At 45.0% G+C, this 22,083-nt stretch overlaps 1 protein-coding gene across 1 annotated transcript; it reads right to left on the bottom strand.

The window, feature by feature from the left end:
- Positions 1-705: 705 nt before the first annotated feature.
- Positions 706-13,416, bottom strand: LOC308363709 (zinc fingers and homeoboxes protein 2-like). Its single transcript, XM_080836539.1, has 3 exons — positions 13,293-13,416; positions 2,581-5,710; positions 706-1,778 (listed from the first exon to the last, which is right to left on the bottom strand). Exon 2 carries the CDS (start codon positions 5,498-5,500, stop codon positions 2,621-2,623), a length of 2,880 nt encoding a protein of 959 aa, XP_080692665.1. The 5' UTR covers positions 5,501-5,710; positions 13,293-13,416; the 3' UTR covers positions 706-1,778; positions 2,581-2,620.
- Positions 13,417-22,083: the final 8,667 nt, after the last annotated feature.

Below are 22,083 nucleotides of genomic sequence, written 5' to 3'. Positions count from 1 at the left end.
CAAAACATAAAGGTTGAGAGATGAAATACTTTACACATCTCTAGTTATGAATGTGCTGGATGGATTCCATAACAAAGTGAAAAAAAATTAAAATTGTGGATCCGCTGCGTGATCCGAATCTGCTCCAAAATGTTATGGCTTTTTCCTCGGTTCCTGCTACACCCCTCCAACAAGTTTCATGGAAATCGGCCTGATCGTTTCGGCATAATCCTACTGACAAAACAGATGGCAATGAAAACACAACCTCCTTGGCAGAGGTAATATAATCTACCACGATATGTTCCTAACATGACTATTTTATTACAGTCTTACAAGATGTCTTTCAAGATGATTAATACCAAACAGTGCATACTGCTAGTTACTTAATGTCTCAAACGTCTCTTTTTGCCAAGTCGATTACAATTACAATAACATCAGTAAGTGTATGCTGCACAAAATGTGAGTATGGGTCAATATCAACTAAAACCTTCAGTAAAAAAAAAAACTTACCATTTTGGAAACTGCTTTCAAACACACATTCTCAAACATTTTCGGTTGGACTTTACAAGAAACTGATTGCATATCTTTCATGCGGACACCTTATATGACAGAAACAAATAATTTGATAGAGGAATGGCAGAGAAAAGTAGCAATTACTCATAAATATGATTTTTTTAAATAGGCTGTGTTTTATTGGATTACAGCAGACATCGATGATTTCTTAGAAAATAGTAATCAGGACCTTGGTATAAGTACAGTTTTTTTTTTTTTTCGGTATATGTATTGACAATGACACCATAGCGGGAGCGGTACTTAAAGACTTTGTGTCTCTCAACAAGTTTTGTTTCTACGGAGTTGAACTAGCACTACACCTATTAAGCCATAATGTATAAAGGCGGTTACTGATGTATATGTTTATTTGCATGACAGAGTGAATGTACTAACAGGAGTATTAGAAGATTGTGTAGACAGCATGTTTCTGTATTAGATATATTGTGATTCTTTACCAGTTCGTGACTGTTTTTTTTGTGTAGTTTTCTGTATTTTTTTTTAACCAGCATTGTTTATGTCCATCTTCCCTTCCAAACAATCCACAAATGTCACTTGATCACAGAAGTGTGATCACATCAAGAGCAACGGTGAAGTGTCCAGAGGATACAACAGCACCTCAGTCCAGTTATAAATGCGATTCGGTTCAAAAGAAGTCCATCTGACGAAAGGAAAAAAAAACGGGAAAAAACGGAAGTTGAGCATGGTGTAACTGACTGAAGTATTGCCAATGGTTCTGTAGTGGTTCGCAGAGTCTCATTACAAAAGTGAAGGACATGCCGCTGTAAAGACCAGCCGGAGCACAAAAAAGAGTGGGGGAGGGGGGTGGGGGACGGTTGCTCCCATTATAAAATGTAACAAAATTCCCCCAAAACTTTACAAATCTGTAGCAATACAGAAAAATATATGTACAAGAACCCTTTTTTTAAAAGTAATAATGCAGCAGATCCCACTTTGGCACTCAACGAATCACTACCTTGTTAGTGCTTCAGACGCACTTACAGTGCATTTTCTGTAGCTCCTCTTTCATCCCAAATCAGTGTTTTGTTTAATTTACTTTCCCCCCCAAAAAAACGCCCAACAAATACTTGCAACATTCCTACAGCATCCTGGAAACATTACGCGCAGGCTAAGATGGTGAGAGTGCAAGAGTGAAATCATTGGTTCCAAAAATACAATATTTAATATTCAACAGCTCTCTCTCTCCTTCCTCCTTCTTCTGTGCAAATGACAGCAGCAACAATCGTCACCTGCAAGGGAGAAGAAATAGTCCCATCATTAAAATGTTCATAGTTGGGAACACACATTCACAAGTGCCCTGATAATCCCAAAAGGGACTGAGGCGGCTTTTCCTGTGCCAATAACCCTCAGACTGTTTCAACCCCGCCTGGTTACTAGGGCAGATCATGAAGTAATTGGATGATTACGAAGAGACTGATTAAAGTGTAAACTGTAAAGAAAGCAACACTGTAACTAAAAAGATTTATAACAACATTTACTTGAGATAAGATGAGTAATTGTAACATGGAATAAAAGTAAACATTTTTATGAGCCTGACTACTCATAAAACAAAGGCACCAACTTCTGCAGTTTTCCATCTACACCCATGAGGACAAACATCCTAATTTCAAAGTCTCTTTTGGTGAAGCATAGTACAAGACAAACTGTCGATCTATTCATCATTTCAGAGTTTTGCTTTAGAAAATCCAAACATCAAACCAGTATTTATTTATATTGGCAGTAATCTTTACCAGTAATCTGTAATGTACTCTTGACCTGTACTTGTTAGATAATCTGGGAACAATCAAGCGCCTTTTACATTAACAGTGGATCATTTTATGTTTCATCACATAATTGACCAACCCAGCTGTTTCATTCACTAAAGCAATCAGGGTCAAGTACCAGGATAAAAAGCCATTGAGAACATTGGAAGCCTGCACCTACAATTCCTTATCAACCATGTAATGTCTTTTACAACAAGTCAGGAGAAAGGTGGCCTCCTTTTTCACACACTTGGATACCACACACCAGTTTTAGGATGTACACACTTACCTCTTTATATTCTCTTCTCTTCCGGGGATTCCTTAGCCACCTAATCAGTGTCTGAGACCAGCTCTTGAGTCACTCCTCCAGCATTTCTTCTCATGGGATCTTGCACCCAGCTTCCACAATCCCCTCTCCCTTTGCCATTTTGACCACCATTTCTACCTATGTCTGGCATGCTGTGGCCCAGTGTGTTGGCAAACCATTCCTTGATCTCTTGGCTGTTAAGTTTCGCACAATCCCTCAGCCCCGCAGTGTCATCTGCCCCAGTCGACTTTGCTTCTTGACAACGCTGAATGACCTTGCTCCCACTGTGGTCTGCAGTCAAAGGTAAACCCTGGCCATTCTGTCCGCTGCTGTGTGACTTATGGCTCAACTCCGGCCAGTCTAGAATTCCATTGCGGAGGTCTGACCGACTGTCTTTGAACCAGCGGACAAGTTCTGTACGAGCCAAGCCAGTCTGGTTTTCCAGGAGGTTGTACTCCTCAGGTGATGGCCACTGGGTTTGGGCGAAAACATCTTTTAGAAGTCCAAGACATTTGCCATCCAGGTGCAAAGGGGAGCTGCTGGGCGCAATGATTGGACGGAGAGGGCTCATGGGTAAGCCTCCTGGCTTGTGTGCACCATTAAGAACTGCATTCTGTTTTTGTTGTTGCTGCTGCTGCTGCTGCCTTTTCTCCAAAACATCCAGCCTCTTCGCTCCCATGGAGTTGAGCAGGGCCTGTTCAAGGTTGTCCCGCAAAGCTCTGCGTTCCAGAAACCAGCTGTCAATCTCCTCTCTGGAGAGCCTGGTGACAGTTGCCAGGCTGTCCACTTCACTGTGAGAGGGAAAACTGTTTCTCTGAAAGTTCTCCTCCATGATCTTAAGCTGTTCAGTGGTCTTCCCCTTCACCCTCTCCAGAAGCGGAAAATGAGTAGAGACCAGCTTTGGCCTCTCCTTTGCCACAAAGTCGTGCTTCCTGCGGAAAGAGCCATTGAGACAGCCCTGGTCACGGAGCCAACTCTTCACCTCACTCTGAGAGACCCCATTAGCTTCCTTAATCTCGGAATGTCGGCTTTCCCCTCTTGACTCCACTGGCGTTTTTTTAGGCTGCCTGCCCTCCAGTGAAAATGTAGGGGCGAGCGGTAGTGTCTTACTTGGACCTCGTACAGTCTGAATGATTGTTGGTCTTTTCATTTGAGGAACAACCAGTGGAGGTGCCATAGGTAACTTCACATCAGAAGGCAAAAAAGTAGAAGGTAAAGAGAATTTATCTTTGGGGATTACTGGCAGGGAAGGTGTGTGATTTTTAATGTGGGGGGCAACTATGGATCGTTTTATCTCAGTGGAAAATCCAGGTGACATGGCGAGTCTGTCTTTGGGCAGCATTAGAGGAGGGGGCATAGGTAACCTTTCTTTAGAGGCCACAAGAGGAAGTGCCACAAGTTGTTTTCCTTTGAGGGACACGATGGGGGCAGCAATGGACCTCTTCATTTCAGGTGCAAAAAAAGAAGAAGACAGAGGTCTCTTGATCTCAGGAGGCACTGGGGGTGGTGCCATAGGCAGCCTGTCTTTCGGGGGAGGAGGCGGGGGTGCCATCGGTAATTTCTCTTTGGGTTCATCTGCTGGGGGTAACAAAGCCCGCTTAACTTCTGTGGGCGAGGAAGGAGAGGCCGAAGGTCTTTTGAGAGACGGCACACGGCTCACCGTTGTCACAGTAACAGAAGCAGATGTGAGGGATGTTCGGTGAGCAGTGGTCGTGAGCAGCTGGCTTGCATATCCGAGGGTACTGCCAGAGATTGCCTGTGTGAGGGACTGGATGCTTCTCGCTGCCTCTGCGACAGAATCAGGCAATACTGTAAAGGTGTGATGCACAGGTGGGATGGAGCCATTGAACATTTTCTTGCGGGCCTCCTCAACTTCCTCTGGCGACCAGGTGATTCCTTGTTTTAATCTCTGGGTGGTGAACCACACTTTGATTTGCTCTTCAGGGTGCTTGGAGACAGCAGTTAACCAGGAGAGTTCGGCATGAGTCGGATAAGGAAACTTGTTGAAGGACGTGATAAGGATGGCGTTATTGTCCAGCAAGGGATTGTATTTGGTGGTGTTCAAAGGAACAGCGATTTTTGGTACAGAGTTTAAGTTAGGGGGCCTCTGAAGCAAAGGCATAACATGTGAGAGTCCTTGCAGTATAGTTGGGTCAGGAAATATTACAGTGCCGTTCACATTTACAGCAGTGATCTGATCCTTTGAGATTAGGTTTTCTAAATGCTTCTGCAATTCATTGCCATGGCCAAAAATGTGCTTCTCCTCCGCTTTTGGCTTTCCAGCTTTCACTGTGGTTGATTTGCTGAGAGTGAAATCTGGAACACCACCCACAGTTTCTGTGTCCTCATTGTCAAGGTTAACTGAATTGTGTACACCTTCGATTGTCTGTTCCAGGACTGTCTGGTTGTTGAGTTTGATTCTTTTAAACTTGAAGTTGCTCTCACCAGGGTGGTACGTCTCGTTATGCTCAGTGAGGGAGTCAAATTTTTTCGTGCTGAAGTTGCATACGGCGCACAAGTACAGCGGATTGAGTATGACATTCGGGTGAGTTGTGTCCACGTGCTCTTTGAAGTCACTCAGGTTCTGGGTCGAGAAAGGACAATACCTGCACTCATAGCCTCCATGCTGCTTATGCTGGAGCTTTTGCACTGGTTTCCTCACCAGATCCTCCCCCTCTTCCTCCTCCCCCTCCTCCTCCCCAGTTTCTTTCTCCTGGGGTTGGCTGCTCTGGTCCTCCAAGGGGGCACTTGGCGGCAGCTTCCAGTCCCACTCTGGATGCACTTGAGAAGACGTGCACTCCACCAAGTCATCCGTGGGGGCCTCGATTTCCGTTGCACAGTCCTCGATGTTGTTGCTCACGCGTATCATGCAGGGTGTGGAAGACTTCCTTCGGCTGGACATCGCTGGTGTAAGCTGTGGCTGATCAGGACACAGCCTGACAGGAGGGAGGGGTGTGGAGCGTATCCAGGTGGGATCTTGGAAGTGAAGTCCTGTTTTTGAGCAGGACCCTCACTCCTCTGTTGTCCTCAGTCGGCACTGGAATCTCCTGCTGACTGAGAACGTCAGCTGCAACAGGGGACTTCATGAGATTTCATTACAGACCGCGATGACCTGAGAAGAGAAGAGAGAAAAAAGAAGCTATTAACAGATACCTATTCTTGCCATGTCATGCGAAAAACCCTTTTTTTAATATAGCTGTTTTATAGTCAAAGCATTTGTGAGACTGTTCACTGACAGAGTTTGTGGACAAAACCATATTTAGACTGCATGAGCCTGAGTCTTGCCATGTTGTGCAGGAATGGTGTAACCATTGTGTTCAGTATTACAGAGTCTGAGAAGGGTCATTGAGTTTGTTGGAAGAGAGTGCAAACATTCCATTGTGCTGGCCAATGAAACTCAGCAGAAGACCGAAGATATATCAACAAGGTGCATAGCTTGATTTTGAATTAAGTACAAAATGGAAAAGGGAGCAGGGAGACAAAGACAGGAGACTGCATGTTTAAGAGGCTGTGAACTAAAGAGAGTAAAAGAAGACATGAAGGTGGAGGATGAGAAAAAGAATACAAATAAACTGCAAATGACTGCAGTCTCCCTGATTTAAAAAAGGGAAAAAAAGGGAGACAAGCACTGAGTACGAGTAGACTGAAATGTAAGACAACACTGATGCTACACCTCTTGGGAGGGCACAGTGCTGTGGAGGCTTTTGGGACGAGACCACGTACCATTACCCTTGCCCGTCATGACCCCCGGCGGGCAAAGACCATTTCTCTTTTAACAAAGCTCAGAGTATAAAGAACCATATTCTGCTTCAGGTAATCGTCCTGATGTACTCCCTCATGTTCTAATACGAGTCAAAATCCCTTGTAAAATGAGTTGCGTCTGGCCAACAACTAGCCAGGCAGCTTATCAAGTATTCCCCGCACACAGATGGGTTTTATCATCAGAGAGAAACTGCGGAGAATATGTCCCTGATGAAGTGAAGTGACTGAAACGCCCTTTGAAGAAGCTGAAATCCTTTCTACATATTGAATGGCATTTGCAGCTGCCTAAGCTGAAAAAAAAAAAAAATGACAAACAGTTTTAATATCGATCTCTTCAGGCACACCCTCCATTAAATTAAACAGATTCGCCTTATTAAAAATGTAGACAAAAAAAAATTAAGCTGGGCTTCATTTCCATGCTGTTGTTATGGCAACAGCAGAGACAGCGAGGTGCCCTTCTGTTACCTCGCCGCTGCATATTAACGATTTCTTCTCGCAGGTACTAATTAAGCAGGGCTAGCGGTGGCTGAGCGGAGTGACGCTGGGCGGACGGTGGCAGCGGGGACATAGGCAGACCCATCACACCGATCCGTTCCGCTTGATCCGCGATGCTCACATGGGCAGGCCTCGTCTCGCCGTGGCGTCGGGGCTCTGCTGATAAAACATGCATGAGCCTCCGTCTCGTGTCCTCAGCTCACTCCGGGCTCCGGTTCGGACGGATAGGGAGGGGAGGGTGGGGTGGGGAACGCAGACGGCTTCACGTACAGGGCAGCGATCCATCACGCAGCAACGGCAGCAAAAGGTTCACTTCTCTGCCCCGGTCCCCACCACACAAGAAAGAAAAGAAGATACGAACACACACACACACACACACCCCGATTCATGAAAAGAAGGCAGTTGGAGCGTTTTCACATAAAAGCCTGTCAGGGAAGCGCAACCTACACTTGAAAGCCTGAAACTTTTACTCTTCTTTTTTGGAACACAGATGAGAAATATCCTGTTGGGGGAGGTTGATCACCCACTAGACAGCCCACTGAAAACGGTGCTGAAATTTATATATTTATATACATGGACGGCTATTTAGCTGCTTCTGAAAACGTGAAAGGATTTTATAAAATCAAATGTTGGACCTCTCCTGTGCCAAGTGAAGGAACAAACACAATGAATCACTCTGGATGATCAATGTACTGTGCACTGAGAGGAGACTGGGTAACGCTCCCAGAGGGAGTCACTGGTGACTCACGCGGACATACGCATAGGCTACAGTGAAAACACACACGCACACTCATGCACCAACACACACACACACGCGCACACGCGCACACACACGCACACACGCACACAAACACGCTCACGCACACGCATAGGGGCCAAGGCCAGCAATGTATCTAGCCACATTTAAAAGGTTGAGAAGAAATGAGAGAGAAAATGAGACTGAGGAAGGGATAGGTAGGATAGCACGATAAACGACGATAGCAGGACAGATGAACACTGGGGACACTTGAGAGGAATTTAGAAAAGAAGGGCGGCGAGAAAGAAAGAGGGGGAGACAATGTGTCGGCAAACACATCAATCTAGCTATATGCAAATTAAAGACAGACACACACATACACACTCAGTGATTTAACACTTTCATGTCAACAATCATCAGACAACAAACGCTTCTTTGATGGGAGATACTAGGCTATGCAATTCTCGTACTATTCCTGATAAATATTCAACTTGCTGGCTCCCAAGACCTTAATCGGACAGGGAATATGGACATGAAAGCGCTACCTTCTGAAAAACCACTCTTCCCGAACAAAAGCTACAATTACAAGAACAGGTTTTGTGTTCTGTCGCACGCAGAATGGGCAGTGAAATCATTCAAAAATACGATTTAAATTGAAGGGTTGCATTCCCAGAAAACGAATCACGTGCTCCCCACTCCCCCGGTGGAGTTATTTTCATATCAAAAGGTGTTGAGTACTGCATAGTATCAGAAAGCTCTTTGTGGCATTGAACCCCACAGAGGGTGCATCCTTGGACTTTTTTTTTTATTTCCTCAAGCGTACGCTCACACGGGCCACGGAAAACAGATAAAGCTTGTTTCCTTTTGCCTAAATGCTTTCTAACGAGCTGCTCTACTTCTGTCGGGATTTAGGAGAGGAAGAGAGAGAGACCCAATCTCTTTTTTACCCCACCTCCAAATAATAAAGCATTGGGTCTCAATAGGGATGGCTGAATTTGAATGAGTTTAGAATTAATTTAAATCTCATCAAACCACCCTCTAATACCTTATCTGTTCTGCACGGAGACAACGGGCCGTAATCGCATTAAGGCCGTCTTTGGTGTTTGGCGAGGCTCTGTGGCTCAAGGCACTGAGGGGAGAGAAGAGGACTGCTCCTGTTACCTTCTATGGGAGAAGGCGAGAGGGGAGCTATGCAACGGGATGTTGTCCTTGGCCACTCTGGGACGAGCTTCTCCAATCCCATCTAAAGCGGTAAAGGAGAGCGGCCAGTATATGGATATGAGGGGGTTTTTGGGGGGTGACCCTAAAATAATACCGTCGGCTACCCTGTGTTGGTTTTGTGCATAGCTGGAGGTGGGCTGGGGTGAGTGGGGGCGTGGAGAGGGAATGGCGTGTGTAGATTTCATGGCAATTCACTGATGAGCAGCTAAGGCCTCCCCCAGGTTTGCAACACCTCAGAAATCAGTTTCCATTAAGGCAATTTCAAACTTAATGGCATATTTGGGTCTGAACTCCTGAGGAGAAAAACGCGCACACCAGCGGAGCCGCGTGCAGTGCTTAAGAGTTGCCGTGGCAACAGCCAGATGACAGGTACAATTTTTTACGTTTCCTCTCAGGTACTTTGATGGCAAATGCTCGCCTCCCTCAGGTCTCTCAAAGTGGGGATGCTTAGAAGAAGCCTCTCAAAACAACAAATTACACAAACTCCACAGTAGCACAAACACTGAGCAACAGCAATTTTGTTAAAAAAAAAAAAAAGAGAGATTAAAAACAAGAAAAAAGCGACTCGTCAAACATGGTTGTTATTGTGTTTCCCTTTGTCTGATGGCACCATGTAGAAGAGACATCTTATATAAAAAGTTTTGCTCTGAAACAGCAAAGCCTCTCACCATACAAAGGGCTCAAGAGCCCCAAACTTGGACTGGACTCTCTTAAAAAAATCCCCCTAAAACTAGAGGAGCGGGGGACTCGAGCCACAGACGCCTCACGCCCACCTGTGTACAGGGTTTGGAAGGAAGAAGAGGGCACACCAAAGGGACCTCAGCATCCAGTGTCCCGTTCTGACTCCATCTTGTCTAATGAAAAAAAAAAAAAAACTAAACAAAAACCCTCCACACATTATAGACGTTTACTTGCCGACGCCAGCCAAGCTAGGACATTATTTGGCGGCACATCCTGTGCTGCCTGTTTAAGCTCCGATCTGGAAAACGCCAATTTTTTTTTTTCAAGCCTTCCCGCCTCACACCCCAGCAGACAAAGAGAGCATTGATCCATTTACATTGTGGTGAGCGTGGCTCATGGCGGCAAGGCTAAACAATAGCATAGACGAGGAGAGAGACAGGCGCTGCACTGACCGCCACTGACCGGAGAAGAAAGGCTAAAATAACAAACCTAAGGGATTTTATACAGAGAAAAAAATATAACCTCCACACTCACACGCCCACACACACACACACACACACACACACACACACACACACACACACACACACACACACACACACACACACACACACACACAAAGTAATATAAAAGAGAACACAGCCTGCCCTGGGCTGGTTAGTGATCTGATTCTTAATAGTGGAGTGCTTCACTAGCTGCCGGTAAAGCACAGTAATTATGCTCCTTGGAGTGGTGACTGTGACAGCGAGGGAACTGCATTTAAAGGCATGGGGCTGTCTGTTAAATCAATCTGTGCGTAGCCCAGCTGCCGTCGCACACACCCTTCTCTGTGGCTCGGTGTGTGGGGATGTCCAGCAGGAACAGAACCTTACCGATTGGACTCCCATGGCTTACTTTCCAGAGAGTTCAGAAACGCAAGTTCCTAACGGCGAATCAGGGAGGGCGTGGGAGGAGGATGGAGACCAAGACTGGGAGAGGGAAGAAGGGAGGGAGGGAGTGGGTGGGTGGGAGAGAGAAGTAATGGGAAGAAGAGAGAGAGAGGGTGCCACTGACCGGCGATAGAGAGATTTTGGAGGAGGGGTGTATTCGTGTTGCTATACTGTACACCAGTGCTGCCTTCTGACGTGGCACAAGATGTGCCATTTGGCAAATCCAAAATATGTAAGACTGGTTCCACTGGTTTAAGCAGCTGGCACAAGACAGCCTCATCCAAACTGTAAAAATATGTCACATGAGTCCTCATCTGCAAGCCTGTGGATTTATAGATCAATACTTAAAAAAAAAAAAAAAAGCACACAGACTCCAAAGACAAAAAAATCCACAAAATAGCTACAAGCTATCGAACCTGGCAACAGTGCCTGAATGTTGATTTAATTAAAATAGTATGCAGAGGCCCATATTAAAAAGGGCTCTTTCTCCCAGACAGTCTTATAATCTAGGTCTTATCCGTCTCCTTGGTGCCTAGTCCTGATATTCCAAGACACGGGGAGCTGGTACTCCTTGAAAAGTTTGCTGGTGCTCCTTGACAAGTCCCTAACAGGCCTCTTATGAGACGGTGCACCGATTTCATCCACGCTCTGGTCGGGTCGGCTGGCGTATACAAAGACTCCAAGCTCTCGCTGTCTGGATCTCTTTCACAGAGGCCTTGCTTTGCAAAGGAGCGTCCCGACATCCTGACGTTCTTGTAGAAGGATCTAGGGAAAATCCTGCATACTTTGCCATGCTTTTTGTCCGACGAAGGACATAGATGTCGTTATGAATTGTTAAAAGTCATGAAAGCCATCAGGAGACAGACACTCACAGAGAGTGAGATGAGCAGACCAAATCTAAGTGATGGTCTTCAGGTAGAAACGGTAAAAAAAATTATAATAATAAAAAAATTAAAAATAAACTGGATACAGACAGAATACACTCTTCAAAGAAACAGGGAGATAGTCGAAGGAAACCAGACAGAGGTGCTCTTGCTGAGACTATTGAGGGGCACAAGAAATCACTGCTTCACTGCCCGGTTTGCTTTCTATAACAGCAGATGCACACAGCACCTGGTAGTAGAAGTGATTCAGCATAAATACATCAGAATGCAGAGCTTTGTGCTCCGAAAATGAAAAACGCAGACCCCGAAGTTACAATTGAATGCAGCCAGACAGAAAACTTGCTTCACAGAGGCCAACATGCCAAGGCTCAACTTTGATTAGACAAGGGTCACCTCCCTTTGGCTCGGAGATCGATATCGGATGGAGGATGGAGGGGGCGTGAGTAGGAGAGGAGTAGACATTTTGTCTCTTCAAAAAGACCCTGGGAGTCACGCTCCTTTGGCCCAAATCTCTGCCAGAGAGAGAGAAAGAGAGAGAAAGAAAGGGAGGAAGAAGAAAAAAAAGGCGCACAAAAAATCTCTGAGCAAAACAAATGAATTATGCCATTAGGCGTGACAGAGAGGGAAACTTCCCTTTGAGGAGCCACTCTCCAGACAAGGACCTACGCTGCTGAATGCAAGGCAAGGATCAAAGACGAAACCACCATGGTGTAATGACCCCCAGTGCCACTCCAGTGCGCACACACACCTCCCAGATGGGTCCCACTGCTACAGTAAAACACGTTTGATAATGAAAAAAAGGAAAAGAAAGCAGAAAAAAACGAATTTATTAACGTGGAGAAGAATTCAGCTGGAGTCCAACCATAATATTGACTTGGGTGAAAGCGAGACCTTGGGTGAAGGGGGGTGGGTGGTGGTGAGCGATGGGGGGTGGGATGGGGGGGGGGGGGATTCAGTGCTTCAGCAGCCAGCCCCAGGCACAGCAGAGCTTGGGTGTGGACCAGCAAGAATAATAGAGGACTGAACTTCTCCCCTGAGGTCACCACGTTGGAGTTGTCCACGAGGTGCGCTGCAGAGCACAGGAGGATGAAGGTCAGGGGGTCAAAAGAGGCCGCTCAATCTCACCCCCCCCCCAAGCAGATAAAAAAGGGGGTTTTACGTGACTCATTCTGAGTGAGGAGCACAAGACCACACTCATTATGTGGTCCCCAATCAATTGAAATGCTCCAGACCTCAAAACAGCCTCTCCCACTGCCCCTGATCGCATTTAGGGAGACTTTTAATTTGCAGGCTAGCTGGAAGAAAACAAATCATAACAGTATGTAGCGTTCACGAATGAGTTCCATCTCTAGCATCTGAGGAAAGCATTTTCAGGCGAAGTAACTTTAGCCGTGTAACCATCTGCATTCTCATGAGCCTGTACGAGTGTGAGCGAGTGTGTGTGTGTGTACATACAGCTCCCACCCCCCACCCTTCCTCTCCTGTCGATGCCGTGAATAACACACATTCCTCATGCCCCCTCGGATCGCACTGGTCAGTACGGGCGTATCTCATGGCAACCCTGTGCTAGCCGCGGGCTCGGCGGCAGATTACATCAGTATTCCACATCACTCTCGCATCAAGGTCCCGTCGCTGACCCTCAGCCAGCCACGACTACAGCTCTAGAAAGGGAGGAGGGGGGAAAATGAGGAGAGGAGCACAAAACACAGGAGACGGCGAAAAGCGCAAACCAAAGCAGGGAGAACAGGAGAGGAAGGAGTGTTACAATGAGGAAACATTAAAAAAAGAAGAGGGGGAAATCAGAAACAGAAAGAGTGAGGAAGAGTGGTAGGAGAGCAGAAAAGTATGGAGAGGGGCAGCAGCAGCAGCAGCAGAGGCAGAGGAGAAGAAAAGTGGAAGAGCCAGGCGGAAGAGAGAAGCAGCGGAGGAATGGAACAGAGGATAAAGGGGAGGAGAGGAAGGGGCATGGGGGCAGTGTGTACTCACTGCACTTCCGCGGAGGGGAGGGGCTTCCCTGGGGGAAGGCCTCCTGTCTCGCGCCGGTTCCGGCTCCACTCTCCCGCTCGGCCCGCGCCCTCCCTCCCTCCCTCAACTGTCTGCTCCAGCAGCACTCTGGGTAGCCTCCTCTGGAATCTGAGACCAGACAAGAATGTCAGCAGGAAGGTGTGTGCTTGTGTGAGAGTGAGTACGTGTGTGTGTGTGTGTGTGTGTGTGTGTGTGTGTGTGTGTGTGTGTGTATTGGATGGGATGGTGAGGGGTAGGATGGGGAGGGAGGGGGGTAGGGTGGGAGAGGGGGGGCGGGGGTGCAGAGTCAAAGCCCAAAAGAAGAGGGAAGAAAAAAAAAACACAGAGAGGGCCCTGAAACTGCACCGCTTTTGTGTTTGCCGAAAAAATAGAAGGTTGTTACCTTGGAAACCTGTGGTGGAAGAGAAAGGGGCTGTACAAATTGGGAAGGTTACTTGAATGACAACCACCACCTGTGATGGAGGCCAGTGTTTCGCTGTGCCTTACTTCTCTGAATGCACCATCATAGCTATTCCCTGTGCCAACACTTCTGTCCCACAGCACTTTCTTATACTATACTAGCACATACATGAACAGCCGGCATCCAAGAAACTTTCACAGAAATGTTGCATTAGTTCCTAAGACTAGAAGACCGGGTCAACAATTGGGCCATTATAGATTTAACCCACTTTAATCCAGCACACACGTGTCACTGCCAACCCGGTAGGTCAGTATATTCTCTGCCAGTACTGATACTGAGAAAATGTCTGTCTTCGTAGTATCTTTAAGACAGACAGTGCATGCATTTTAACAACTGGCTGCTCCCTCACATAGCCTAATCGTTAATAGAGGCTTGCTCTCTGAACATACTAGCCCTTTAACTGAGAGAGGATGTTTTAAAAGGCTCCTGCATAACTGAGGGTATTATGATTCAATTGGTTACATTATATAATACTGCACAATAATACATAATGCTTTTAGTTGCAGTTACAGCTACAGATTCCCTGGCAATGAGAGCACTGAGACAGATGAGGGAGAATCTCCTCCGAATTACATCACTGCTTAGGGCCAGAGTGGAGGATTCCAAAAGTGCCTCAACCCAAACACGGGGACCTCACACCGCCACCTGGAACAGCTGGTTTACTCACCCCATAGAACAATGGCGAGTGCCAAACCACCGCCTGGTTAAAAAATGGCTGTCACACATCATTAGCTCCATTAAAGAGCATCAGTGTTCCCAGCCGCAATATGGGCCTGACATGTCCGACAGGAATGTTATCACACAGGAATGAAGGGCATGGAGGTGTTAGGTAGGTGTACAGGCATACAGTACTCCAAAATGGCTGACATTCTCTCTCTCTCTCATGTCTGCAGTAGCCTAATTTATGTCATATGACTATCTGCCAACCAGCACTGACTGCACACAGCTAACACCTCTCCTGAGGAGCACCCTAAAATGTCTGCCTGAATAAAACCATGCCTTTTACAGCAAGGGCCTAGGCCATAGGCAGCACATAGCCACCCATTATCAGTTGATAGCAGTTCAAAAGTGTGCCATAGCACAGAGGCAGCTGGATGTGAGTTCCTGTGGCTTCAGGGGGGTTTGTGTGCTACAGCAACAGGTCCCCCCCCCCCCTAACTTATTTTCAATCAAATTGCAAATCTTAGTTCTGTCGAAACATTTGCATAAAGGCACAGGCTTGTGAAGATCTACTGTATGATTTGGTGCCATGTACATGCTTTTGGCACCACTCTAAAGGGACTACATTTGCATTACATTTGATTGTAATCAACACTTTGAGGAAAAACACACACACACAAAAAAATAACAGGCAATGGAAAAATCAACGTTATGTCCTTATTGCCGCATGGGGCAAACATTAATCCCCCTGATGTTTCAATAGGCATCCTAAGCACTATTGACCGGCTGTGCTACAAGAACCTGGCTTGAGCCTCTCATAAATTAGGGTGAGAAAGCAACAGCCTTCACCACAGCTGGATCTAACACTTCTCGCATCAAGATAATCGTAAGCCAGCAAACAGACAGGACTCCTTCCTTTGGTACATTCCTGACCTGGAATGTGCACTTTCAAAACACCAAAATCCCCTATGCTTGTTAGCTTCTAATTAGGAGAGTTGTGACGCAGCATTAAGGCAGGTCGCTGAGAACCAAACTGCTTTCCCTGAGCTGCAGCTGGTGAGCGGTCTTATTGTGTGCGCATTCCTATTCTGTGGCTTTGGGGAGCACATTGTTTGTATTTGTGCCACATGACTTGCACATTTTGGCAAAAAAAATGGCACCCTTGCACAACAGTCCTCCAGAGCACATGCAAACGGTGAATTATGCAAGCAGGAAATTCAAATGAGATGCAGATGAATGAATTCCTTCAGTTTGGACCAAAGATTTTAAAACCCCTCCTCCTTCCCTGGACAAAGCGAACGGTGGTTTGTTTAGTGGTATTCAGAGAGTTCTCTCCCTTTACCAAATACCATACTTTCATGATGAGACATTTCTTCTTTAACACCAAAGACTTCCTGCTTGATGGGATGTTGCCAAAGCTGAACTGCCTAGACAAGTTCCTACATAGGCCATTTGCCAGATTCACCAACACAAACAAGTTCTCCACCTCTCCTTGCATTAACAAAAACACATCCACAGTGACATACTGTGTTGAGCTTTCTCAAAAATGTACACAGTACACATGCATACAAACACAAACACACACACACACACACAGAACAGTTGTTGTCTGCCATAAACAATGAGCTGACGTCAACTTCTGAGATGGGTTCTCATGTAAAGGCCTAGGTCATCCAGGGACACAGAGGGCAGAATGACACACGTCTGTTCCCTTTTGACATCACACTTCCATGACTCATTCCAAAGAAGAGCCTCTCTTTTTTATCCTTTTCCTACACATCACTGCCTGCCAAAGGCTAAGGTGGAGCAAAATCTGGTGCAGTCTTCCACTTGCAATTTAAGCACTATACACTGCATGCTTGATATATAAGACAGGATGTCACTGAACATACTATGGTACACGGGCCTGATAAAGATCATCTGGTGGTTTGTTTGCCAAGGAACTCGCTCTTTCTTTACAAACAAATATAATTTCATTTAAAATGTATGTAGTTCAGTCCCAGTTCGGTGAGATACAATGGCAGACCCTATTGCTCACAGGACTGACATTTCGCGGGATTACAGTCCGGTATATATAAACACCATGTGAAATGTATTGACAAAGGTGTTGACAGTGATCGTACGGGCGAGAATACCCTACATTTCAGATATATTCAGTCCATGGGTTGGTGTTGCCGCGGTGGATACCTCCCTGTGCGAGGATATCTGAATAAAAAGAGCCAATATGGCTTTTAGATAAGAGGAAGGTTACTGAACCCGGTTATGATCAGGACCGTATTATAGAGCAATTCTCCATTCCATGGTAAAAAGTCCGCTTCGCCTAAATGCACAAATTACTAAGTGTTAAGAGCAGTTTAAGACTGACGTATAAATGACCTAATTAATCTCTAGCGGCACTTAATATATTAATGAGATTTAGTTATAACCGATCATTAAATACAGCCATTCCTACCACTTAGGTGCCACCAAACCCCTTCGTGCCAAAATAGTTAAAGACAACATAAATCTAGATAACTCCGATATCCGACTCTGTTTTACTAGTAAGTTACATTCTAAAGTAAGTTAGAAAGCGGGATGCCGCGGTAATACCTCTGTAAAAAATATCTGCGCAATCTTTCTGGCGAAGTCTTTACCGCGCATACAATCACTTTAGGAGTGGGACTCTGACCCACCGAACTGTTCGTCTCCGAATGACGAACTGAACTCTATCAATACATCTGACCACTTCTTGACAGTAGCTAGTTATCCATAAAAAAATGTGTTGACAGTGAACACCGTTAGTCAACACCAGTGAGATACAAATAACTTCGTCTGAAACAAGTATAAAAGATTTTCACCTAGCAACATTAACAGTATACGTTATTTCAATGACAGAAGCTGACCGTGCTAGCAGCTAACGTTAGCTAACGCCATGTTGAGAAGTAAGGCCGTATTCCCATTAATGTACATCGAGCAACATGAAAATAGATAGCTAACTTATTATGTTAACTGACAAGACCGCATGTGACAAAGTAGCAATAGCAGCAAAGTGCAGTTCGGCCAGAGGGGGGCTAGTTAGCAGGTTGGCTACCAAGACGCTAAACTAAACTGAAATGCTGGCGACAACACGGTCCTGCCAACGGATCCAGGTGTCTACTGGCTAATAGCGGAGGACAATACAAGTTTACTGCTAACTGTATTTTTATGTTGACACGGTCATATTAAAGTTACTCCTTAGCACAAATCATGAAAAGCAGCGCGTCGTTGGGATAGTACACGGCTACATTAAAAATAATAATGTCAAGGCTTGGTTTAGAGTTAGCAGTAGAAGGTGATTTTGGTGGTACAGTAACATTAGTGGAGACGGTGTGGCTGCGCGCGGCAATGATGGAAGAGTCAGTCGCTATCTAAAGACGCAAGCCAGTCGGTTAGCTCGCTCGCTACCAGACGGTACAACTTCGCTTTACCAAATTGTTTTTGCCTAAACGTACTAAAAGACATACAATATAGAAGTTAATCGAATCCTTACCAGTCCCCCGTGCCTCCGGTGCTGTAAGGACAAACTGAGGTTTATTTCCACAAGAATGGAATTCTCATGAGGACCACTACGCATAAACAATTGGTAATCCTAAAGATTCTGGCGAAACCTAAAGACAACAGTAGAAAAAGTCGTCGTGCATGAGAGATCTACGACGAAAACCACATGATCATTTACGTCAGCATATATTTACATACGACACCAAAAGTATTTTCATTCAAGCATCAGAGAAATATAGGTTATTCATAAAACAAGAACGAGTCCAACTCACGTTGAGGAACATAATTACCACGTTTCATTTGCAGATGGGGAAGAAGCTTTGGTCTATCCACTCCCTACATGAGTTGACGATTTATTGGAAATGTATTTACTCTCAGGTATTCGTTAATTTGTTATTATAGGCGACTATAATTACATCTATTTTCTTCTACCATCTATAGCTGGCACACAAGAGCCTCATGCACGACATCTAGCCAGCATGTGTCTTTCCGTGCTTTGCCTACAATGGCATGCAATCAGGCTAATATAGTGGACTTTGAATACTGAGGTGATTCTCTGATTCACGTTTACAAACATGGAAACGCAATTCTATACAGTCCGCATATAGTCACTAATAACTATGGTCCATAATAACAACCCGTACTTAAACTTGATGGATTTTAAGGTACTATGATGGATGTGAACTTGAATCGTGGAAAGCTAACCCAAATAAAGACAAAAACGTAGTCAAGCATGAACATCGTGTAAACTGTAGAATAGCCTAAACGTTTAGCCTAAACACCGTGGTGGCAACACAGCCGTCACGGAATCCAAAACAAAGAAAACAGTGACATCTCCTGTCCATGTCGACTGGTGAGCAAGGCGGAGTCTCATTTATTTCCATTAAGTGCCATATTTCCGCACTTAAACTACAGTTTATAAGACGAAAGATAATTGCTTTTCAAAATCTCTGCGTGGGGGTGAGATTGTTAGAATCCTGACTTAAGATAATTACGTTCCTTTCCTTCTCAACAAAGGTTGTAGGCTGCATTTGTGACATGAAATTTCAGAGAGTTGTCTACAGACTACATGGAAATCAATACATAGGCCTAATAGGCCTTTGCTCTGGTAAGGGTATCTCCAAAATTCCTTCAGTTTTACTAGTGACCCCTAATTAAACCGAGATGAGAAGGGCCAAAAATAATTGAACTCTTGATGAGATGATTGGAGTTGCCTTTTCTATTTTGTAATGGAGAACATTAAGTACTGTGTGTGTATATTGTGGGTGTGTGTGTGTGTGTGTGTGTGTGTGTGAGAGAGAGAGGTATATCAGAGAGAAGTCCACACACTCCTTTGCAGCAGTGGATGGCTCACCCTGTGCATTATGCATGAGGCAAAACTGGACCGCCACGGTGTCTGGGCACATTTACATACAAATGAGCTGAGAATTCATTATTAATAAATTCTTCCGCTATCTCCATCTGAGTGTTGTGTCTTTACTTAACGCTTGTTCATGTACTAGATGCCAATTATCAGTGTCACCCAGAGAATATACCGAGACTGTGCTAGTTCAGTAGGCGATTCCTGCTTATCCCATGCACACCGTGCACACCCATCAGCTCCATATTATTTGTATTTTTCCCAATCGGTTTTCCAATCAATCATGTATTCACTCCTAAAATATTATGCTGCCTAAAGTTTGTTCACTCTTATCATAACTTCTGGAATTTTCACTTGTCTCCCAGTTATTTCTGTGCTAGAAGCGCTTTGCATTTCACATTTTAGCGAAAAATAACCATCTACTGTTTAAAATCATCTTGAACCTTGCAAGGCCAATGATGACATAGAGTCCACCGTTTGGGACTTATCTACGTCATAGTAAAATGGGTGGCCCGCTTTGGCTAGGGACACAATCAATCAGCCCAACTGCCCAACTCTCAGCTCCTTGCCCACCGCGCCCGCCCTCTCAGCTCCTTGCCCACCGCACCCGCCCTCTCAGCTCCTTGCCCACCGCACCCGCCCTCTCAGCTCCTTGCCCGCCACCGCGCCCGCCCTCTCAGCTCCTTGCCCACCGCGCCCGCCCTCTCAGCTCCTTGCCCACCGCACCCGCCCTCTCAGCTCCTTGCCTACATTTTTTACATTTTACTAAATCAGACAGTGGGTGGAGTTAGGCTTAGATGGGGGTGAAGTTACACTTTAATCTCATCAGACTGTCAGAGTTTCATCTTCATTAAGGCTATTAATCACATTTTGAGCTGTGTAAAAGAGCAGATATTTGACAAATTACATTAAAGGTTTGCATGGGAATGGCTGTCAGATAGGACACCTGATTGAGGCATTATATTATGACCCATAATTTAATATAAATCCAAGGCTGCTGCTTCTGACATAGTCTGTGAGGAAATCTTCTGATTGTCCATAAGCAGCGGTTTTACTTTGGACTGTGCAGAACACACGCTGTCCCTTATCAAACACAACTGGTTTTGCTGCTACATGTGTCAGTGATAGCATCAGCAAATCTTCTCCTGTTGTTCATTTATTTTCGGACTGACTGACCTTAAACAAAGAAAATTGAATTAGGGATGGCTGAAAATAAAATGATATCACATGACACCAAATCTAATTTCAATGTTCCATACCGATTGAGATGTTTTTGTTTTGGAACCAGGACTGTCCCTCTATACATTTTTGTTTGTGCAAATGTCATTGAGGGGAGGAAATCCCCTACGTCAGGTGGTTGTGTACAGTCCAGCTTCTTGGGTTGAGGGGTCTTTTTCAATTAAAGTTACCAAAAGTTACCGCTAGTAGGTTTGCTTGCTATGTATTTGAGGGTAGTGGTGAAGTCACCATAGCTTGCTCTGACTGCAGTCATCTTGGTTAACTGAATCTGTTGTATAAGTTGTCACCACTAGGGGGCAATATGATCCCACTGTCACAGAGAGGTCAGTCACCTCATTTGACTCCACTCCGAAAAAAAAGTCCTTAGTCATGAATTGGAGCACAAATAGGAATGTGGCGGTGCTTGTATATGTAGATTTAGTAGATTTAACCTTATACAAATTACAAAGATCATATATACATACATACATATGCATATACATTAAATATACATACAGTATACGTATACAAACACACACACAAACTATGTACGTATATGTGTAGGCCTATATATGTATGTATTTCATGTGCACACATACACACACACACAAAATGATACTGATCAAAACTTGATGTTGGTAAACATGGTTAAGAAAACTCCTTCTTCAGCTATACAAGCTAGGTGCCTCTGTGGCTGACGCACTTCATGTGTGTGTCCTTATGTATGCTTGAAATGTGGAAAACCTTACGCACCTCCCTCCCTGGGTTTAGGGAGGTTAATATACGTTAATATACCAATTTACCAGGTTTATTCATTGTAGTTTTATTTACACCTATATTGACAAGCTTCACTATAACACACCATTTGCATTCTCCCAAAGGCCTGTTTCTGGTGCAGCTTGTTTTTGTTGTTCAGATGCACAGGGTTCACAAACAGTGTTCCACCAATCTCTTGTTTTACGTAATTACAATAATTCCACTAGAGACAATAAAGTAGGCTAATGAGTGGTTTCACACCCACGCTTCTGTGAATGACAGTCTTCTCAAAAGTGTACTTTGTATGATTGTGGCGAATGTAACAGTAACCAATGGGTACAGTCCTGTGCAATGGGTAAAATCATCCTCAACCTTGCAATGCTGATGCTGACGTAGAGTCAACCGTTTGGAGACTTATTTACGTAACAGAATGGGTGGCCCACCTCTCCTGCCCATTAGTGTGTCTCATTTTCATTTACTGTTTGGGACTCATCATTCACAGGACTTTAAAAAAAACCTCTCAGCCCCACTCCGCCCCTTGCCCACATTTTGGCATTTTTCAAAATGATGCAGTGTGTAAATAACCTTTTAGTAAGATCCCAAAACATTGCAATGTCTAGTAATGAACGCTAGGGGGCAGTCTATGTACATTTCAAGGCAGCTGTTATTCGCATTGCTATTGCCAGGTGGCCCAGTTTGCCAATGCAAATAATTCCAAGATATGAAACAGGGGTTACAGGGAAACACACCAGGAATCTATACTATCGTTGTCACGTAAGGCA

The sequence above is a fragment of the Sprattus sprattus genome, assembly GCF_963457725.1.
Source record: "Sprattus sprattus genome assembly, chromosome: 4".
Classification (NCBI taxonomy): domain Eukaryota; kingdom Metazoa; phylum Chordata; class Actinopteri; order Clupeiformes; family Clupeidae; genus Sprattus; species Sprattus sprattus.
Note: the sequence above shows the minus strand (reverse complement) of the source record. Positions and strands in the feature narration are given on the sequence as shown.

Coding starts and splice junctions, on each gene's coding strand:
- LOC308363709 (XM_080836539.1), bottom strand. CDS start 5,500: ATGTCCAGCCGAAGGAAGTCTTCCACACCCTGCATGATACGCGTGAGC.